Source organism: Brassica rapa, chromosome A09 (assembly GCF_000309985.2).
Source record: "Brassica rapa cultivar Chiifu-401-42 chromosome A09, CAAS_Brap_v3.01, whole genome shotgun sequence".
Classification (NCBI taxonomy): Eukaryota; Viridiplantae; Streptophyta; class Magnoliopsida; order Brassicales; family Brassicaceae; genus Brassica; species Brassica rapa.
This window is the reverse complement of record NC_024803.2, coordinates 34,302,872-34,322,100: the sequence shown is the minus strand read 5'-3', so window position 1 is coordinate 34,322,100 and position 19,229 is coordinate 34,302,872. Positions and strand designations below refer to the sequence as shown.

Here is a 19,229-nt window from a genome sequence, read left to right as displayed (position 1 = left end):
AAATAAAATATGTAAACATGATGTTCAGTTCTCCCTTGATTCGCATTGGATCAGTCTCGTCGAGTCTGAGTCGATACGAAGCAAACGAGGATTGAACGGAACAAACCACATCTTCTTTCTGGTGTAGTTAATATGCTCTTTAATCCCTATCATGTCTCAAGTTAACAATACGCCTATATTCTCCACCGCTGACGCTGTTGATTTCAGAATGTTAGTGACCTCTCCTCGATCTTCTTCCAACTGCTTTCCATACAAGTGTTTAAATTAGTTCCAGCTTTAAAAAAATAGCTTCACGGTAGCTACACTGCACTCCTCTTTTTTTTTGGAGTTGTTGGATTGTATTGATGGAGTATAAGGTAGTGTCTTAGGTTTAGATTGGCCATGGAAGAGTAGGGATGCTCTTGAGCTCATCTCCAGGGCTAGTTTTGATTATGTTATTTGGTTTGTTCTTGATTTCTATCAAACTTAAAAGAGAGGGTAATAACCTTGCAGCTGAAATTACCAGGTCAGCCTAAGTGGACAACCAGTCTCAACTGAAATTGAATGATTAAAAAATTGACAACTTGGAAGATTGTTGAATCTATCTGTAAAAGAAGATATATATATGTATTATTTATTAATGTGTGTGTGTAATCTCTGCACTATTTGATCAAAAGTAATAAGAAAGTTTCAAACTCATTTTCTAATTATAAAACATTGTTGACAATTTCTTTGTGTAGTCTCTTTCTGGTATGTTTTGTTTACTCGTTAGATCACTGTCCTCATGAAGTTTCTGCTCCCATCAGCATTTTTTTATGGACACAACGATGTCTGAACGAACCAAAACGGTTCTACTTTTCCTTGGTGTTGAACAAGTTTCCGGGGATTCTTTTATGATTTCTTCCTTCTGTCAAACGTGTTTTTTTGTTTATTCGTCTGGTGACTTGATCATAACTTGTAACAGTTTCCTTGACCAAACTTTTTCTCTTGTGAGATATGACTTGATCATTGTGCTACAGCAGAATAAATTTACCTCTGTCTTCCTTTTCTAGGTATCCTGATGAATTCAAAAACATGCGGTTCGGTATTCCTGGTGGCATTTTGTTGTCTTCTCCTTCAGTCAGCTGATTCAAGAACTGATCTTTCAGAAGGTGATTGTTTTTTTTTTCACAAAAACCTCACGTTATATAATTCTCTTAAATTAAGGTACCTATGAGTTTCATAAACTTACCAAATTTGGCGTATAAACTATTAACAATAATGTCAATTTGCATAAATATGGTCGCTGGTCTTTCTCTCAATGTTTGATAGTCATATCTTGATTGGTCATTCTTCGGGCTCCCAAATCTTATATGTCATTCTACAACGTGGAGACTGCTTTCCAGAGCTTTGCTAATACTTTTTTTTATCCATTTTGCAGTAACTGCTTTAAGGGTGATCAAAAGGAGTCTAATTGATCCTATGAGAAATTTAAGCAACTGGGAAAAAGGTGACCCATGTAATTCAAACTGGACTGGCATAACATGCTTTGAGAGATCACATGAGGATGGTCACTTTCACGTCAGGGAGCTGTAATGTCTCTTTTGTATTAACATTTGTCACATTTTCTTCTTCTTTTGTAATATATTTTTTTCTTGTCTTTATTAATTGAATGGAGGTCTTCGTCTTCTGCAAAGGTAGTTAGTTTATGCATCACTAAAGCAATGCCCTGGCGTCATTCTTGCAAGGATTATACTGCCAATATTATGCATTGCCATACTTACACCTTGCATATTGTGATGCAGCCAATTGATGAGGCTGAATTTATCTGGAGAGCTGGCTCCTGAAGTTGGCCAGTTATCTTATCTCGAAATCCTGTAAGATGCGAAGTCTAATGAACTGTTTCATTCAGTTCTTGTGATTGTCTTCCGGTTGTCTTGATTGCATACTGACAAATTTTCTCTTGGATTACCTTGTTGAAGTAATGTGATGTGGAACAATATAACTGGGCGTATTCCTTCGGAGATAGGAAAAATTTCTTCTTTGAAACTTCTGTAAGTAAAAGATCACACGATGTCCGTTCTCATTTGTCTTTGTTTAGTTTCATTTCTGGGATAGTTTTAAAGAAGGCTTTGGTTTCTCTATTTATGTGGTGGAGCCACAAGTCCACTTCAATTGACTCGTTTGTTGCTATATTATTTGGACAGACTGCTGAATGGGAACAAACTCACGGGTAGTTTACCCCCTGAACTTGGCAACCTTCGAAATTTAAACAGGCTTCAAGTAGATGAGAACAACATAACAGGTTCAGTTCCACCTGCATTTGGAAACATGACAAGCATAAAACATCTGTAAGTTTGTTGTAAAGTATTATCTTCTTCATAGCAAAGTTAGCAGTCATTTGTGGTTCATCCTTTACTCACAAGTGGCTATTGGATCTTCAGCCACTTAAATAACAACACGTTAACCGGAGAAATTCCAGTGGAGCTATCCAAACTGAACAACCTTGCTCACCTGTGAGAGTTTTTTTTTTGTTTTTTTGTTTTCTTGATTTCACTTTTGGATACTGTATGTTAAGTGTTTATATTGATGGAACAAATCTCGTAGGATACTGGACAATAATAACTTGACTGGGTCTTTGCCGCAAGAGTTAGCTCGACTGCCATCCTTGACCATACTGTATGTACCGACTGGGTCTTCTCGTTGTCCTTTACATGCAGAGTTTCTAAGTTATTATTCTGCTTATGCAGTCAGATGGATAACAACAACTTCCACGGTTCTGTGATTCCAGAAGCTTACGGAAGTTTTTCTAGATTAGTAAGATTGTAAGACTTTCTGCAATAAATTTCAAATGGGTTCGGGTTTCTTTACTAATTTCAACAGTGTGCTGAATTATTGTTTGCGTTCTCATGTTTTCAACTTGGCAGAAGTTTAAGGAACTGTGGACTACAAGGATCAATTCCTGATCTAAGCAGTATAAAAAATCTTAGCTATTTGTAAGTGTCTATGTTTGGTATTTGAGTAAAAACTGTATGCTTCTCTTTGAGCTCTTGAGACTTAATAATACTAATGCACTTCTATTTAATGTCCACCTCTTTACAGAGATCTGAGCTGGAACAATCTCACAGGCACTATACCAGAATCTAAGCTTTCTGATAATATGACAACAATGTAGGCACATTTCGAAATCCTACTCCTAGTAACACTATACAAATACTTAACCGTTGAGTTTTGCTGCAGTGAACTATCTTATAACAACCTCACTGGATCTATACCACAAAGTTTCTCGGAACTGTATTCTCTTCAATTACTGTATGTAAAACATTCATTAACCATTAAAATAGTTTTTTTGAGTCAAAACATATTTTCTGCATTTTCCAATCATCTTATGAGTACTATGTAAGATTTTTTTTTGTGTCATCTATAACAGTTCACTTGAGAACAACAGTTTATCTGGTTCCGTACCAACAGCAATATGGGAGAACAAGTCTTTCGAGAATAACAAACTGCAAGTGTATGATCTCACCTCTTTGATTTTCCTTTTTATGTAATGCTCAATAGTTTTCTAGTCTTCATACTTCATTCTTAGAGTCTGAAACCTCTTTTGGATTCATGCGCAGTGATCTCAGGAACAATAACCTCTCTGATACCACAGGAAACCTGAGAACACCAGACAATGTTACCCTATAGTGAGTTTTGTTTGTTCCTATGTCGAAGCAAGTTAATCTACTAAAGTTACTTTTTTTTTGTTTTTCCTTGTGTCAAAAGTCTTCGTGGCAACCCAATATGCAAAAGTACAAGCATTCCCATCGTTAAACAACTCTTCGAATATATCTGCGGCGAGAAAAAGCAAACATCAACGAAATCAGAACTCACACCATGCAACAATGCGTCATGTCCCTATGAGAAGGTGCCAGTTTCCCCAGGGATCTGCTTTTGTGCAGCGCCTCTTTTGATCGATTATAGGCTAAAGAGCCGTAGCTTCTTCTTCTTCACTCCATATATTGAACACCAATTCATGGAGTATATAACCACCTCCCTCCAGTTAGATACTCATCAACTAGCGATTGATAGAGTTGTTGATGAGAACAAGTTGCGTCTACGGATGAACATCAAGCTAATTCCCAAAGGCAAAACAATATTTAACGTTAGCGAAGTCATACGTATCAGGGGAAGGTTTACTTCATGGACTTTTCCTCGTAATGACTTTTTCGGACCTTATGAGCTACTAGACTTCCCTCTTGAAGGACCATATGGTACAGTGTTCACACCTAATCTTAACCAAAAAAAAAATGACATAACTGTTTCAGTGATATATTATATTTAAATCTTTGGATGCAGCTGATTTGGTAGCTGGAGAGAGTGGAATCAGCAACGTTGGATGGGGGTTGATAGTGGCAGCCTCTATCGTTGCTGCAACTGTTATTTCAGTGAGCGCAACACTTCTATATGTTAAGAAACGTCATGGGAATCTGCATGGACTCACCAGAAAACGTGTTTGTAAGCAACTCCGCAGTGGCTTTTATGTATGCATTTCATCTCTTAACCATGAAACTAAGGACTGTGTCTTTATGTCTTTTCAGCCAGATCAATATCTCGGGAAATCGAAGGGGTGAAGAAGTTCAGTTTTACGGAACTGTCGGATGCAACTAATGGTTTTGATAGCTCTGCAGTGATCGGCAGAGGTAGCTATGGAAAGGTCTACAAAGGCATTTTGCCAAATAAAACCGTAGTTGCCATCAAACGAGGAGAAGAAACTTCTCTGCAGAGCGAGAAAGAGTTTCTGAATGAGATTGATCTGCTTTCGAGGTTACATCACCGGAATCTTGTGTCACTGGTTGGCTACAGTAGTGACACTGGGGAACAAGTACACGTCCTTTTTCATATGAACTTAGTTACTTAAGCGTTATTTCTATGTTTTTGGACTAATCCATATACTTGTGCGGTTTGGTTCATGTACAGATGCTGGTATATGAGTATATGCCTAATGGCAATGTGCGTGATTGGCTTTCAGGTAAGTAAATATTACTCCAAGTCCATACTTTCAAGCAGTGTTCTAAAAAATCGGTTTAGGTGGCGCCTAGATGACAAATTGGACATAAACTAAACCATTTTTCGTCTACGCCTTCAAAAAAATCGACATTTAATTAACAATTTCCCTATAATGAGCCTAGCTATTTCTCGAACATTATTTTAAGACTTGAAACTAGCTTCATGTTTGTTATAAGTCCTCAAACGTTTGCCTATATGCTTCCGCATCAATGTTTCAGTTTTCTTTTTTCACATTGCCATGCAGCCAATGCTACGGAAACATTGAGCTTTAACATGAGGGCACAAGTGGCTTTAGGTTCAGCTAAAGGGATCCTCTACCTTCACGCTGAAGCAAATCCACCTGTTATTCACCGCGATATCAAAACCAGCAACATACTCTTGGACTCTCAGCTTCATGCTAAAGTTGCTGATTTTGGATTGTCACGGTTGGCTCCAAATTTTGGGGAGGGAGATTGTGAGCCGGCCCATGTATCAACCGTAGTGAGAGGAACACCGGTGAGTGGCACACTAGTTGGTATTAATTTGATCCTTACATAAACAAGTGGGTTTTGAGAAAATAATAAATGCTGTTGTATATATGCACAGGGGTATCTGGATCCAGAGTACTTCATGACTCGGCAACTAACGGTAAAGAGCGACGTGTACAGTTTCGGAGTGGTGTTGCTTGAGCTCTTGACTGGAATGCACCCATTCTTTGAGGGTACACATATTATCCGTGAGGTACTGATCATCCCTATCAAACATGATAAAGGAGGTAGCCAAGATCTCTTGGGTCCTTAAGACTTTTTTTTTCTTCACAATGTGATACAGGTGAGGATGGCACATGAATGTGGAACAGTTCAGTCAATGGCGGATAATCGGATGGGACAAAGTGCGCCAGATAAAGTGATGAAGCTGGCGGAATTGGCGTTACGGTGTTGTGAGGATAGACCAGAGATGAGACCATCGATGTCGAAAGTGGTGAAGGATCTCGAAAGCATTTGCCAATCTGTGAAGGAGACCGATATGTTCTCAGAAACAACGACGTTACTCTACACCAAAACATTGTCGTCGTCATCATCGTCTCCTGTGCCTTCATCTTTTTCTGGAAGTAACTTGGACAGTGGCTTTTTCGAATCTGTCAAACCGCGTTGACATACCTTTGTTGTGACTTGTGAGATAGGCTAACTGATGGTAGTGCAAGAACCCATGACTAATAATGAGAGTTGTGTTAAATATGGAGTTTAGAGTCGAGTCTGTTGTAGCCAACAAAAATATGAAGCCTTTGACAAAAGGTAAATTGATGCGTCTGCCGGGAGTCAAACCCGGGTCTATTGCTTGGAAGGCAATTATCCTAACCGTTGGACTAGAGACGCTTTTGACAACTTCGCACTCAAACTGGTTTTTAACTCAAACTCTGGTTTTCAGAGACATAATTCTCTAATTACTTTTAGCTCACAAGTCACAAGAATTGTATAAACTAATTTTTAGTTTGAATCTAAACCTGAAGATATACATCTTTAACTTCACGAACACGCTATCTAAGCCTACATAAAAGGGGGTAAGCGTAGGGTTTCGTTTAATTATCGAACAAGCTTGAGTGAGAGTCATCATATCGCCGGAGCTGAGCAAGAAAGCCGCCAAGAGAGCTTCAATGTCTCGTGAAGAAGAAGAACATGACGAGTTTTCCAGTAACTACGGCGACGTAACACTTAACGAGTTGCAACAAACCGCCGATCCGAAAGCCGGAAAGTGGAGAGAGGCTGTTGAAGGAAAGAAGTGGACGGAAGTGAGCGATTTGGTGGAAGCTAGAGGCAGAGTTTACACGTCTCGGCCACATGCAATCTAGCAAAGTGTTTGTGATCTTGAGGCAAAGTGGATGCACTGTTCAGTGCGTAGCCAAGCAATCGAACGTTGGCGTCAACATGATCAAATACCTAAAGCAGCTGAGTTACGAATCCTTTGTCTTGTCCCTAAGTACCCTGTCAAGGCAACTACCCAGAAGGTTTCTTCTGTTAAGCTAGATGGGCTTCCACCCTAAAACCAATCGGTGATAAATGGATTAGCTCATCTATCTTATATATTGCTTAAGATCCCTTTCAACTACCAATGTAATGTAATGCCAGATAATGGACCTAGTGGACGAGTTGTTTGTGTTTATATTCACTGAGTTGAATGAGAAGTGCAAAAAGGAACTTGAAGCTGTTGGAAAACAATACCCATTTGAACCTTTGAAGGTAATAACTCATATGCTAGTATAAAAAACTGAGTTTTTTTTTGTATCTTATTGGATTCTTACGATTTAAGCTAAAAATGCAGTTTCTTGAAAAAACATTGAGGTTAACCTTTGAAGAAGGGATTCAGATGCTCAAGGTATATTTTTTTTTTCATTTTTACCTGAGTTTTTTCAACTGGTCTATCAAATAATAATAATTGTTATGTTGATGTGTTGACAGGAAGCTGGTGTGGAGGTTGATCCTCTTGGCGATCTAAACACTGAATCTGAGAGAAAACTTGGCCAACTTGTATTGGAAAAGTAAAATCCATCACTTGTATGCTTTGAAAATGACTTTAGTTTTGTTGTATCTCAATGTTACAAAAGTTGTTTTTTTTTTCGTGATAGGTACAAGACTGTGTTTTATATACTGCATCGGTTTCCGACAGCGGTTAGGCCTTTCTACACCATGCCTTGTGCTGATAATCCTCTTTACAGTAACTCCTTTGATGTCTTCATCAGAGGTATGAGTTATTTTTTTTCAAAAAGGACTTTGTGATATGCTTATGTTACATTCACGTTGGTTGTCGAGTAACTAAGCTAACTTATATTATTTCAAGAACCATGACTAAGGAGGGTTGCAATAAAAGTTCATATTTGTCTTGACATGGTAAAAGTTACATAAAACAATATTCATGAATCAGTTCCGTGAAGAACAATCTAGGTGGGGAATGTAAGAGCTTAGAGCGCTTTAGACTACAACACATAGATCCCAAAAGAACAACAACGATGAGGGACGACAAGTCATTGACCGTGAAGGACCCCTTAGACCAGAGCTGATCCGTAGAAGACAGCTTCTGCAGGACCCGTCATGTAGATATGGTTGTCTTCTTGCTTCCACTCTATCTCCAATGGTCCGCCCGGTAGATCCACCGTGCATTTCTGTTCCACCATGACCATCAGATTAGTATACAAAAGAAATGAAAATTAAGACGCTAATCCAAACTTTGAGTTTATCTAGAGTACAACATATATTTCCCTAAACTATCATATGCATGATTCATGTAAATAATATATATGGAAGTAAGACTAGGAGCTAGCTCCACCCTATTGAATATATAAACTAATAATGATACAACTTGGCAAAACTGGTATCCAGTTCTTTAATTCTCAAATTCCAAGCTTACCCTGTTGGCTCGACCTTCAAGGACTGCTGCAACAACCAGAGCGCAAGCTCCAGTTCCACATGCCAAAGTCGCTCCTGTCAATTTTTTTTTTTTTAATTATGCTTAAGCTTGTAAGGAAACATAGAGAGAGGTGATAATCTACTGAGAAATTATGATTTGAACGATTAGCTGACCTGCTCCACGCTCCCAGACACGCATTTTTAAATGAGAACGTGATAAGACTTCCACAAATTCTGCAGATAAAACTCAATCCATGATATGACAGAGATATTTGGATAGATCTTCTAAATGAATCTCCACTAACCTGTGTTGGTTCTAGCTGGAAACATTTCATGATGCTCGAACTTTGGACCAATCTCTGGCAAGTTCAAATCGTCAACTTTCAGTTTCTGGTTCTGACACAAGGAAAATTACAAAACAATGAGAAAAAAAACTCCGTGTATTGATAAAAAATAAATACAGAATGATAAGTCTAGCAAGTGCAAAAAATTACCAACCGGTCCACCCTTAGTACCAAAAGTGACACAGTGAGGATTGCCCATACTAACACACGTCACATTCCAGCTTACTCCATCAACAACTAGTTCTGCTTGAATAACAGCTTCACCTTTGTTTCCAGGTAACTTCGTGGGCACATCTTGTGCTTTAAGAACAGGTATGCCCATATCAACCTTAACCTGTAGTACCCATATCAATCAGTACCCAAGCTTTGCCTCACTCATACATTGACTAAACCTAATATGAGATGGTTTACCTGTCCATCATCTTGAATTTCAGGAACAATCAGGCCAGCTCCAGTATGTATTGTAAAACTACCCAAAACAAAATAGAAAGACAATTAGAGTTTATATCAATGTTAGGCGGTAATTAAGCGCTTTACAGAGAATTACTGATTCGACGGGTGCCTAGACTGATTTTCTAAACTCCTAGACCAATTTTCTTTTAAATCTTGAAAGAAAAATTGTTTCGTTTAGGTTCGATTTGCACGCCTAAACCGATTTTTAGAACAGTGGTTTAAATATAGCAATCATGACTAAACATCTCTCAATACAGACAAAGAGTACCTGTTTTTCCCTTGCAAGTTCTCAATCTCAGCAATGAACCTTGCAAAGCATCGAACTCCATTACCACACATCTACAAGACAAAAAAAAAAGAAGAAGACCTGTTGAACTTCAAGAGCAACAAGAACTCACACAAAACATATCATAACTGAAAAGGCCCCACCTCTGGTTCGCTTCCATCTGAGTTGAATATCCTCATGGTGTAATCAGTACCATTGACTCCCGGCATTGCGAAAATCACTCCATCGGCACCAACACCGAAGTTTCTATCGCACAGCTTCGCCGCCTGCTCTTGAGTTATCTTAGGTTCCGATGAGTCTCTGTTATCAACCTAACGAGAAGAACCCAAAAACAAAGTCTTGATTTTTTTGAAATGCCCAAAGCAAAAGTTTTGATTTTTTAAATGCCCAAAACAAAAGGTTTGATTTTTAAAAAACTTGTATTGGAATCAGATGCATTTACCAAGATGAAGTCGTTGCCGAGGCCATGATACTTCACGAAATGAAGAACTCCTCCGGTTTCTCTCTTGTCGAGAAAACTCGCCGGAGATATTTTCTCGGCGGTGACGACGTCAACGGAGGAGGACGCAGACACGCGAAGCTTAGCGTTTCCAAGGCAGTATTTTCTCTCGACGGAACCGAAAGAAAGCGAAGAGACGGAACTAAGCTTCCTGGAAAAGGCATTCGTCAGTCGAGGCGGTTGCGGCGCCACGGAGACAGTGCTAGCGGCGGCTATCTCCATGGCTACTTCAGATTTTTTTTTTCTTTCGTTCAAACTCTCGCCTACGTATCAGGAGACTCTGATATAAACATCGTGCTGTTTAATAACTACATTCCTGGTTGTTTTTCCCCGGCATGATAAACTTCATGTCGTTCTTAGTCAACAGAGGCCTTTAATAGAAAGCCCATTAAAGACTACGGAAAGCCTCTGGTTCGCTCGCTATCCACAATCGTGTTGATTCGGTGTTCTGATAACTAAACTCCGCGTTGTTTGTATCTAGGCATGATTAAACTTCATGTCGTTCTTTAGCTGACAGATATTTAATGAAATGGGCTTTAATAAAAGCCCATTAAAATCTTCGTAAAGCCTCTCTCTCCTTAGCCGTCTCCTTCCCTGGTTCGCTCGCTTTCTTCCTTCTGTTTTCTCTCTCTTATTATTTCTTTTCAGTCTCTTTCGCTGTCAAATCTTTCCCCTGAGATTTTTTTTTCCTGTTGCTCGAATTACAATTTAGTGAAGATAGCATTTCGTATTTTCCGATCTGATTCTCATTTAAATTCAATCTGCGAGAGCGACGGTTAGTTTCTAAGCTACATTAACTTTATTCTTTTTTTTTTATATATATATATATATTTTTTCTGTTACTTTTCCCACCTTTTTTAGTTACCTATTGAGATAGATAGATCTCACAATTGAAGATTTTTTTAAGGGTTTTCGAATTTCAGAATCTTATCTCCTTAATTCGATTCGAATCAATCCTCAATGTTCATCGTACATGGGCTTTTGATTTCAGCTCAGGATTTGCGTTTATAATAACCCTTTAATGCAAAGCAGTGTGCATCGTGAGAAACCTAGCTCGATCGCAATGATCTTGGAAACTCAACGGATCGTCGATAAGCGTCCGAGGAAACGGCCCCGTTTGGCTTGGGATGCTGCACCCCCTCCTCCTCCACCAACGGTAACGAATCGTCTGCATACTTACCAAAAAAGCTATCCCTTGATTCTTTTTTTTTGCAATTCGATTCAATTGTCTTCGTTTCTTGTCTTGGACAATTCTTAGAATTGTTTTAAAGTTTTGATTTTTAAAGTATTTTTACAACTGGGTGTGTGATTGTTGTATTGCTTCAGGTATTTCATCCGCCGTTGTACTATGGTCAAGAGTTTGCGAGTGGAGTAGCTCCCAGTTTTGTGTACCCGAACATGTTTTATAATGGCTTTCCTCGTCAGGGCTCTCCTCCCTGGAGACCTGATGATAAAGATGGTCACTTTGTCTTTGTCGTTGGAGATACGTTGACCCCACGATGTGAGTCTTATGTACTCTGTTTCACTGACTTTATCATGGGGGTTAACTACGTTACACTGACATGCCCTGTTCTGTTGTGTGTGCAGATCAAATTCTCAGCAAAATGGGTGAAGGTTAGTATACTTCTTTGCTTATGGAGAAGATTTGTAATTTCATCATCCAATGGATTGTATTGTTACAGGTACATTTGGACAAGTATTGGAATGTTTTGATAACAAAAACAAAGAAGCTGTGGCCATCAAAGTTATACGGTCTGTAAACAAGTATCGTGAAGCTGCTATGATTGAAATTGACGTGCTGCAGAGGCTTACAAGGCATGACGTTGGTGGTTCTCGGTGAGAATCTTTCTTTTCTCTTTTACTAATTCTTTGGTTAGTGTTCAGTTTTTTTTTTTTGCATTTTGGGATAAGCTCTTCCATTCCTTGCAGTTGTGTGCAAATACGGAATTGGTTTGACTATCGTAATCATATTTGTATTGTAAGTTCTGTTTATCCTTGATAAGTTTGAGGGGAAATCACGCCCTGAGTACTGTGTGAGTTAAAAAGAAGTTGCGGATGGGTTTTAAATGGTTTTCAACAGGTGTTTGAGAAGCTTGGGCCAAGCTTATATGATTTTCTCCGCAAAAACAGCTACCGTTCATTTCCTATTGACCTTGTTCGGGAGCTTGGCAGACAACTTTTGGAGTCTGTAGCATGTGTGTGGACTATTCTCCTTGACCCATTCTTCTTTATAGTTAGTTGTCCATTAGTGCAATCAAGTCATTTTAATTTCTGATACAAGACTTAGGCATTAGTGATTATTTCTTAATGTTTCTCTTTTGATACTGCAGTTTCCATGGAATCCAAATTGCTTCGACAGTATTTCTGGAGACTTTTGTTTACTAAGTGTACTGAGACTTTTCTCATTCTATTCTGACAGATATGCACGATTTACGGCTGATTCACACAGATTTGAAGCCGGAGAACATTCTTCTGGTGTCGTCTGAATATATCAAAATACCTGATTATAAGGTGAGTAATCAAATCATCTTTAAGCTGGACACATTTAGGTTTATGGCTTGTGTGATATGTATCAATGAAGGAACTAGTATAACTCAAGTTTTTTTTTCCTTTGTGGTGATGAAAATCTAGTTTCTATCACGGCCCACGAAAGATGGATCATACTTCAAGAATCTGCCAAAGTCAAGTGCCATAAAGCTCATTGATTTTGGAAGTACAACCTTTGAACATCAAGACCATAACTATATCGTATCCACAAGGCATTACCGCGCACCAGAAGTTATCCTAGGTAAACTTAACTCTTATGACTTTTTGACACCTCTGTGTACATAATATTTATTTGTAGTATTTAATAGTATGGAACGTTGTTGCAGGGGTTGGATGGAACTATCCATGTGACCTGTGGAGTATTGGTTGCATACTTGTTGAACTTTGTTCGGTGAGTAACTTTCTCTTTTCATGTTTTTTTATGTTACATCTGTGTAGATAATATAAATATATGTTTTCTGAATAAATTTTGCAGGGAGAGGCGCTTTTCCAAACGCATGAAAACTTGGAACATTTGGCCATGATGGAAAGGGTCCTAGGACCATTGCCACCTCATATGGTGCTCAGAGCCGAGTAAGAACTATAAGTCCTATCCTATTAACAGCAGAGGATATGAAAGTGAATTTTTTTAATTTCTTATATCAAAAATCAAAACGGTTCTCCTGCAGCCGGCGCTCGGAGAGATACTTCAGGCGAGGTGCAAAGTTACATTGGCCTGAAGGTGCGACGTCGAGAGACAGCTTGAAAGCAGTGTGGAAACTTCCCCGGTTACCGGTAATTAATCTCTTTTAAGTATCAAAATTAAATAACTTTGGAATTGACATAAACTCATCTGTGCTGGACTCCATGTTTTTAATTTAAACTTGTGCAGAACTTGATCATGCAGCATGTGGATCACTCGGCGGGTGATCTGATAGATCTGTTACAAGGGCTGCTTAGATATGATCCAGCGGCAAGGCTCAAGGCAAGAGAAGCACTGAACCATCCCTTCTTCACACGAAGCCGAGAACAGAGTATTCCCTTTAACCCAAACCCTGGTCCATTTTTATATAACCACAAGAACTAGTAAAAGAAGAAACAGCAGATGGATGTTTGGATAAAAAAATCTGCAGCTTCTGGTTTCTTCACTTTTCTTGGGGTTTGTTGTAGTCATGTTATACATAATTTCATGTATAGAAATGAAAAGAAAAGAGGGAAAGGCCTGTGTACCTTAATTTCGTGTGTCTGTTATTTTTGTTTTCTTGGGTTCGGTCTCCCACCACCAAGGTTGTTCCGTAGCGGTTTGAAAGTGTTATTACAGTTATTTACACTCAAAGTCAATGTTACAAATGTGTGTCATCTTGCAAAGTGTGCTTCATGATATTTTATCTTAATCGAGTTGCTGGAGCGTGAGACTTGAAGCCCATCAAAGACAGAAACGCTATCGTATTTGTATGAAGCAAACAGATAGAGAATATTCGGAGAGCGCGTCTGATTTCTGACCACACCAATTTTGAAACCAAATAAACAATTGATTACAAATTTACAAGCACACCAATTTTTAAAAATCAGTTCTAGCTCGGCCGGTTTATACCGGTTCTTAATAATCAGTTCTAGCTCGATTCCGGGCTGAAGATTGAGAGCCAGTGTGCTATCTTCTATAGCTTTCTCGAACAGATCAATCTTGAATCTTGAGGCAGCTCTATAATAGAGCCTCTATTACATAGCAAGAGGGCGTTGGTGGGATCTTGAATCATAAATCTATACTGGTTTTTAACCCGTTTTCTTAAAGCTATGTGATATACTATGAAATTTCCCAGTTTATAGCCGTAGTATAAGTCATTTTTAGAGTTATTATATTATGTTCGGAGCTTATTAAAAAAATTTTCAGATCCAGACATGTTTTAAAACAATGCAAAGATTATGTAGCATTTTAGAGTTTATGGACAGAAAATTCGTAGCTTATCAAGAAATCAGAAGTTAGAGCTGAGATTCAGAAGAAGTGTCGATCGACATTCTTCTTTGGTGTAGCTCGACACCCGAGCGATTAGACGGGCTCGACTTGATTCAAGCCGATTCAAACCCAGAAAATCTACATATTACCAAAATGCCACTGATTGACTTTATACTTAGTATTTATAGTGTTTGCCATTATTTAGGCAAAACACCATCTTGCACATTTATTTAACGCCATATTACTTAGGATTTTTATTTAGTAGCTTTTGGAGATAACTATTTTGTATTGGAACTCCAACACTTTTACCTTATTTATTTATGCAATTTATTTAGTCATTGATTATACTTTACTTAACTATGTCTAAGTACTCATTTCGTTAGACTTAGGGTTTTGGTGAATTATTGATAACATAGAATTGGTAGGGTGATTTAATTAGGATCATTCAACAGAATTGATCTTATTGCTTGTGTTCTAAGTAGTTAACTAGAATCCTGAATTTAGGATTATAAACAAATATGAAAGTAGGTTCTTTACATAATAATAATTGTGATGAACTAGGTTTTTAGGCGCATGCAAGAGCTGGTCTAATCATTTAGTGAACATATTGATTAGGACGTTAACGTTTGTCTAAGGAAATGCGCGGGAAATAGAACATAGGACTTATTATTTGATTAGACTCGCAGCGAGAGCTGAATATTTATCATACAATTGCATTCAAGTTTTAGGATAGTTTATCACAAACCCTCAACATATATAACTGATATTTCTGATTGACTGAAAACCTAAGTTTAGCTTTCATCTCATATATCTTATAACAATAATTCAGTTGTTTACTATTTTATTTTCAGCTTTAATAATTATTACTTAGCTTAATCTTTGATTTCTAGAATTTATTGTGTGTCCATGCTCCATGTGAATTTAGTCTCTGAATACTACAATTTGATCTCTTATTTGAGAGAAAAGATTGCTCTAGGGTAATTTGAGCGATATCACGAAGATATATTTTTACCATTTTGATAAAACTTGATTGAACTTATAATTTTTATTAGAAAACAAATATTTAAAAGTTGTTCTATTAGTGTTTCAATTTGTTTTGTTATATCAGAGTGTTTAATTTTCAAAAAATGTTTTCATATCCAATCGAGAGAGTGGTTGAACCGATAGATTCATCGACCGATTCGACTTTAATAAAATAATTTAATTTATCTAATAAAAACCTGCAAAAAAATCTAAAACCCTACTATTAGCCCACGATTTGATATCAGATGATCGGCAAAAAACCTAAATATAATAATAACTGACAGTTTTATATTATAAAAAATCGAAAGAAACTTATAATTTCTTAGACTTTTGATGAAAAGTTTTATTATGTCATTTGAAAAAAATATTGGTAATAAGAAAACAAAATTTATTGATATAGCAATATTAGTTTTTTTAAATTATTAGTAACTTATGATAAATTTGTATTTCTATTTGTTTTAGTGCTAAAATTTAATTTTATGATAATTTTTTAAAAAAATATGAACATTCGAAATTAGCATATCAATATTATGTACAAAATGACAGAATAAATAATATTTTTATAATTATAATTTTTATGCAAATAATATTTTCTATTTGAAGTGAATATCATTTTCCGTGTATATTATTATTTAACATTCGAAAAATGATATTCAATTTAAATAGAAAGTATAATTTGTATTAATTAGAATTAATATTATTTACAAAATAAGGATACTATTAGTTGCCAAAAATATTAGGAATATTATGTTGTATAATTTAAATAAATAATATTTATATTAAAATTAAATGTCAGTGGTAACTGGTATTGTAATGTAATACTAGATCTTGACTTGGGCAACACCGCGGGTATTTGTTTTCATTTTTATATGCATAGATATTTTTTACATTATTAGTGGTATATATTTTTAACGTTAATAATATACTTTAATGTCTATACTACTATTTTCAAATACAATAATAATTATATCCTATCAAAAATATTTAATAAAATTTTTGAAAATGAAGATCTTGTGAAAATCTTTTAAAATAGATCTGTATGAATTTTTTTAATAAAAATATTTATATTTAAAATGAAAAATATCAAAAGATATTATGATTAAAATAGTTCATATATTCGATATATTATTAGTTTTAATAAACTATATTAAAAAAAAATTAATGATGGTTCAAATAAAAAATCACATATAAAATAAATTATGAATTCTATTTTGATAGATGAGATTTCATAAAAAATCCTATTAGAAATTCAGTTTTAATGATACCGATTTATAACAGTCAAAAACTTCTAAATTGTTTTTGTTGAGCTTTTAAATTTTTTAAAGTAACAGCTATATTTTTTAAAGCCCACAAGTCTAAAATGAAAATCATTACAAACAGGATCTCTCTTTACTGAACAAAGGGTTTGAAGGTTCATCACTCACCACAATCACAATCATGTACTCCCTGGGAAGATTACAGCTTCATCACCAGCCAGCCCACCTTCCCTTCACTCACACCTCTTCATCCTTCCCGAAACAATCCTCACTCTCAATCCGACCAAACCCCTCTTTCAAATACCCTTCTCTCCAAGCTTCTTCTTCTTCCAAACCTCAAAACTTCATCCTCATCCCTCTCCAAAAGTCCGCTCCTTTCCGCTTCCTCAAGTCCACATGCATCACTCTAACAACCGCCGCTGCTCTCCTCTCCCTCAAACCCCCGGCCATCGCAGCCCCCGTCAGGCCTCCGACCACCATGGAAGAAAAAGAAAAAGCCCTCGAAGAGCAATTAGCAGCTCACCCTCATGACGTCGACACTCTCCGTTCTTTAATGGAGGCAAAATTCAGATCTGGAGAGTTCACAGACGCTATAAAACTAACCGACCGTCTGATAAAACTTGAACCGGACGAACCCAAGTGGCCGGTTCAGAAAGCCAAATGCTTTTTATACAGCGGAGATAAAGAATCAGCTAAAAGCGTATACCAAGAGATTCTAGCGAAAGACCCTCTTCGCCCTGAAGCTCATCACGGCTTGTGTATGGCTTCTTCCGATGAAGGTCTTGATTGGAAAAAAGTAGAGAGTATAATCGAGGAAGCAATGCTGAGTTGCAGAAAGGAGAATAGGCACAAGGAGTATCGTGGGTTTAAGCTTCTTATGGCTCAGATTCGTGTGGTTAGAGGGAAACATGGTGAAGCGCTGAAGCTTTACGAAGAGCTTGCGGAAGAAGAGCCAGGAGATTTCTGGCCTTATTTTTGTCAAGGAGCTATCTACACTTTGCTGAACAAGGAAGACAAGGCGGAGGAGCAGTATCTCAAGTTTAAGAAACTTGTGCCCGAGAATTATAATTACATAGAGGATTTCTTGGTAAGTAATCTGTTTGCAGGAGAGCTTTTCTCTGCAATGGAGAGACGATCAGGTTCAAAGAGTTGAATTGGTGGGATTGTCTGTATGATTTGATTTTGAATCATAATCTACTCTCAAAGTACATCTTGTTCATTAGTTGTACACACATGAGACTAGTTACTTCTTTTCATATAAAACGCATGGATATTCTAATTGGGTGGAGAAGATAAGCTGGGATGATGATGAAATCCTAGACATAGATGCTAACTCTTCCATCATCCTCTTCTTTTTGCCGGTTGATTTCAACGAGAATCCAGCTCTCTTTAAACAGTTGGAGTTGGCAAAGATGTATCTTACCAATTCTTTCTCTTTGTTTCTTCCTCCATATTCATTCCATTCAAAGATCTCTAGATGGGTGGACAGACATTTGGGAACAGAACTCGGTTGATTCCATGAAAGTGGCAACTCCTCCGGAAATCGAACGAATTTCTGTAAAACAACCAAAGGGATAATATAGTGAATCTATCAAAACTGCATGAAGGGAAAGTACAAACCTTGTCGATGGAAAGAAGTTTTAGATTAGGAGAGTTTTGAAGCAAAAACATTTGTGGTTCTAACCAGTCTAGATTGTCTACAAGTGTTATCTTACATTCCAGAAGCTGTGAGAAGCTAATAGTGTTAAACCACGCAAACTGCAATGAACAACACAACAACACATAAGTAAAATAAACACAAGAAATGTAATCATGCTGATGAAAATGAAAAAAAGAGCATTGCATGCGTACCGTTGCAAAGTTCAAAACTAACTCGAGATCTATGACTGAGGAAAGACATGCCACAAACTTGTCATCAGGGTTACAAAAACCGCTGATAAATGCCTTGTCAAGGTGAGGTTTGTTCTCAAAGAAGCAAGAGTCCCCCGAGTAATCAGCGATGGAGATTTCCTTTAAAGCGGGACAATCTATAACCAAAGTCCGCCCACCTTCGTTGTGTGATGTTAACTCCAGATACACATAGGATAAGCTTTCTAATAATGGAGCTTTTATATTGAAAAGTTTCACGTTGTCTTGGAGATCACGTCGTTCTACACTCAAATAATTGAGATTAGGACAACTTGATAAAAGCCGAGCAAGAGAATCTTCATCTTTGTAAACCACAGAGTGAAGTTCAAGATCTTTCAGGGATGGGAGGCAAGCCAGAGAAGGAACATCCACGAGAATCTTCTCGGAAAGACTTAAAAACACGAGTGTATCGCATGTGTAAAGTCTCTTAGGCAAGCAAGCTAGTATGCGGGACATCACCTCCAATGCCCAATCTCCTCCTCAATCAATCTCCTATGCACCATAAAATATACTATACCCATCAAGCATTAATGAATATGTGAAAAGACCAAAAGGACATATTTTAATTGGAACCAAGAATGTCCCAAACC

The 19,229-nt window shown here is 37.3% G+C and overlaps 5 protein-coding genes, 1 non-coding gene and 1 pseudogene across 8 annotated transcripts; 4 read left to right on the top strand and 3 right to left on the bottom strand.

Annotated features, from left to right (window-relative positions):
* Positions 1-175: 175 nt before the first annotated feature.
* On the top strand, positions 176-7,870 carry LOC103841285 (putative leucine-rich repeat receptor-like serine/threonine-protein kinase At3g53590). The gene is made up of 20 exons (XM_018654247.2): positions 176-1,130; positions 1,400-1,550; positions 1,764-1,835; positions 1,941-2,012; positions 2,166-2,309; positions 2,403-2,474; positions 2,566-2,637; positions 2,709-2,783; positions 2,886-2,954; positions 3,061-3,129; positions 3,199-3,270; positions 3,389-3,472; positions 3,579-3,647; positions 3,727-4,214; positions 4,300-4,458; positions 4,542-4,825; positions 4,921-4,972; positions 5,255-5,505; positions 5,596-5,730; positions 5,821-7,870. Exons 1-20 carry the CDS (start codon positions 1,040-1,042, stop codon positions 6,142-6,144), a joined length of 2,805 nt encoding a protein of 934 aa, XP_018509763.1. The 5' UTR covers positions 176-1,039; the 3' UTR covers positions 6,145-7,870.
* LOC103842294 lies at positions 6,227-7,870 on the top strand (annotated as a pseudogene).
* TRNAG-UCC lies at positions 6,294-6,365 on the bottom strand. Its single transcript has one exon. It is a non-coding gene; the product is annotated as a tRNA-Gly (tRNA).
* On the bottom strand, positions 7,830-10,271 carry LOC103841284 (diaminopimelate epimerase, chloroplastic). Of its 2 annotated transcripts, none has more exons than XM_009117806.3 (9): positions 9,916-10,271; positions 9,617-9,784; positions 9,456-9,526; positions 9,146-9,203; positions 8,889-9,068; positions 8,696-8,786; positions 8,565-8,624; positions 8,392-8,465; positions 7,830-8,146 (listed from the first exon to the last, which is right to left on the bottom strand). In XM_009117806.3, exons 1-9 carry the CDS (start codon positions 10,192-10,194, stop codon positions 8,030-8,032), a joined length of 1,098 nt encoding a protein of 365 aa, XP_009116054.1. In that variant the 5' UTR covers positions 10,195-10,271; the 3' UTR covers positions 7,830-8,029. The 2 variants fall into 2 exon arrangements, with proteins under 2 accessions (XP_009116054.1, XP_009116055.1); XM_009117807.3 differs by having other exon boundaries at positions 8,696-8,780; positions 9,916-10,265.
* A 277-nt stretch (positions 10,272-10,548) lies between these two features.
* Positions 10,549-13,850, top strand: LOC103841283 (serine/threonine-protein kinase AFC1). 2 transcript variants are annotated; one of them, XM_009117804.2, is made up of 13 exons: positions 10,549-10,747; positions 10,964-11,128; positions 11,299-11,473; positions 11,560-11,586; positions 11,655-11,808; positions 11,902-11,950; positions 12,053-12,167; positions 12,392-12,483; positions 12,604-12,760; positions 12,846-12,910; positions 12,995-13,092; positions 13,188-13,293; positions 13,391-13,850. In XM_009117804.2, exons 2-13 carry the CDS (start codon positions 10,994-10,996, stop codon positions 13,583-13,585), a joined length of 1,368 nt encoding a protein of 455 aa, XP_009116052.1. In that variant the 5' UTR covers positions 10,549-10,747; positions 10,964-10,993; the 3' UTR covers positions 13,586-13,850. The 2 variants fall into 2 exon arrangements, with proteins under 2 accessions (XP_009116052.1, XP_009116053.1); XM_009117805.3 differs by having other exon boundaries at positions 10,564-10,747; positions 11,005-11,128; positions 13,391-13,848.
* A 2,996-nt stretch (positions 13,851-16,846) lies between these two features.
* LOC103841282 (protein SLOW GREEN 1, chloroplastic-like) lies at positions 16,847-18,019 on the top strand. The gene has a single exon (XM_009117803.3). The coding sequence runs from the start codon at positions 16,913-16,915 to the stop codon at positions 17,882-17,884; it is 972 nt and encodes a 323-aa protein (XP_009116051.1). The 5' UTR covers positions 16,847-16,912; the 3' UTR covers positions 17,885-18,019.
* LOC103842293 (putative F-box/FBD/LRR-repeat protein At1g22000) lies at positions 17,925-19,137 on the bottom strand. Its single transcript, XM_033281229.1, is given in 3 exon segments — positions 17,925-18,229; positions 18,232-18,489; positions 18,583-19,137. Coding segments are annotated over 3 exon segments (1,026 nt in total). The 5' UTR covers positions 19,096-19,137; the 3' UTR covers positions 17,925-17,974.
* Positions 19,138-19,229: the final 92 nt, after the last annotated feature.

Excerpts from the sequence above, each read along its gene's own strand:
- LOC103841283 (XM_009117804.2), top strand. The coding sequence starts at position 10,994 with ATGCAAAGCAGTGTGCATCGTGAGAAACCTAGCTCGATCGCAATGATC. Across the intron at positions 11,587-11,654 it reads TCTCAGCAAAATGGGTGAAG|GTACATTTGGACAAGTATTG; the intron begins GTTAGTATACTT and ends GTATTGTTACAG. Across the intron at positions 13,294-13,390 it reads GGAAACTTCCCCGGTTACCG|AACTTGATCATGCAGCATGT; the intron begins GTAATTAATCTC and ends AAACTTGTGCAG.
- LOC103841282 (XM_009117803.3), top strand. The coding sequence starts at position 16,913 with ATGTACTCCCTGGGAAGATTACAGCTTCATCACCAGCCAGCCCACCTT.
- LOC103841284 (XM_009117806.3), bottom strand. The coding sequence starts at position 10,194 with ATGGAGATAGCCGCCGCTAGCACTGTCTCCGTGGCGCCGCAACCGCCT. Across the intron at positions 8,466-8,564 it reads TGTCTGGGAGCGTGGAGCAG|GAGCGACTTTGGCATGTGGA; the intron begins GTCAGCTAATCG and ends AAAAATTGACAG. Across the intron at positions 8,147-8,391 it reads TTGAAGGTCGAGCCAACAGG|AAATGCACGGTGGATCTACC; the intron begins GTAAGCTTGGAA and ends ATGGTGGAACAG.
- LOC103841285 (XM_018654247.2), top strand. The coding sequence starts at position 1,040 with ATGAATTCAAAAACATGCGGTTCGGTATTCCTGGTGGCATTTTGTTGT. Across the intron at positions 2,013-2,165 it reads ATTTCTTCTTTGAAACTTCT|ACTGCTGAATGGGAACAAAC; the intron begins GTAAGTAAAAGA and ends TTATTTGGACAG. Across the intron at positions 3,130-3,198 it reads TCTGATAATATGACAACAAT|TGAACTATCTTATAACAACC; the intron begins GTAGGCACATTT and ends GTTTTGCTGCAG.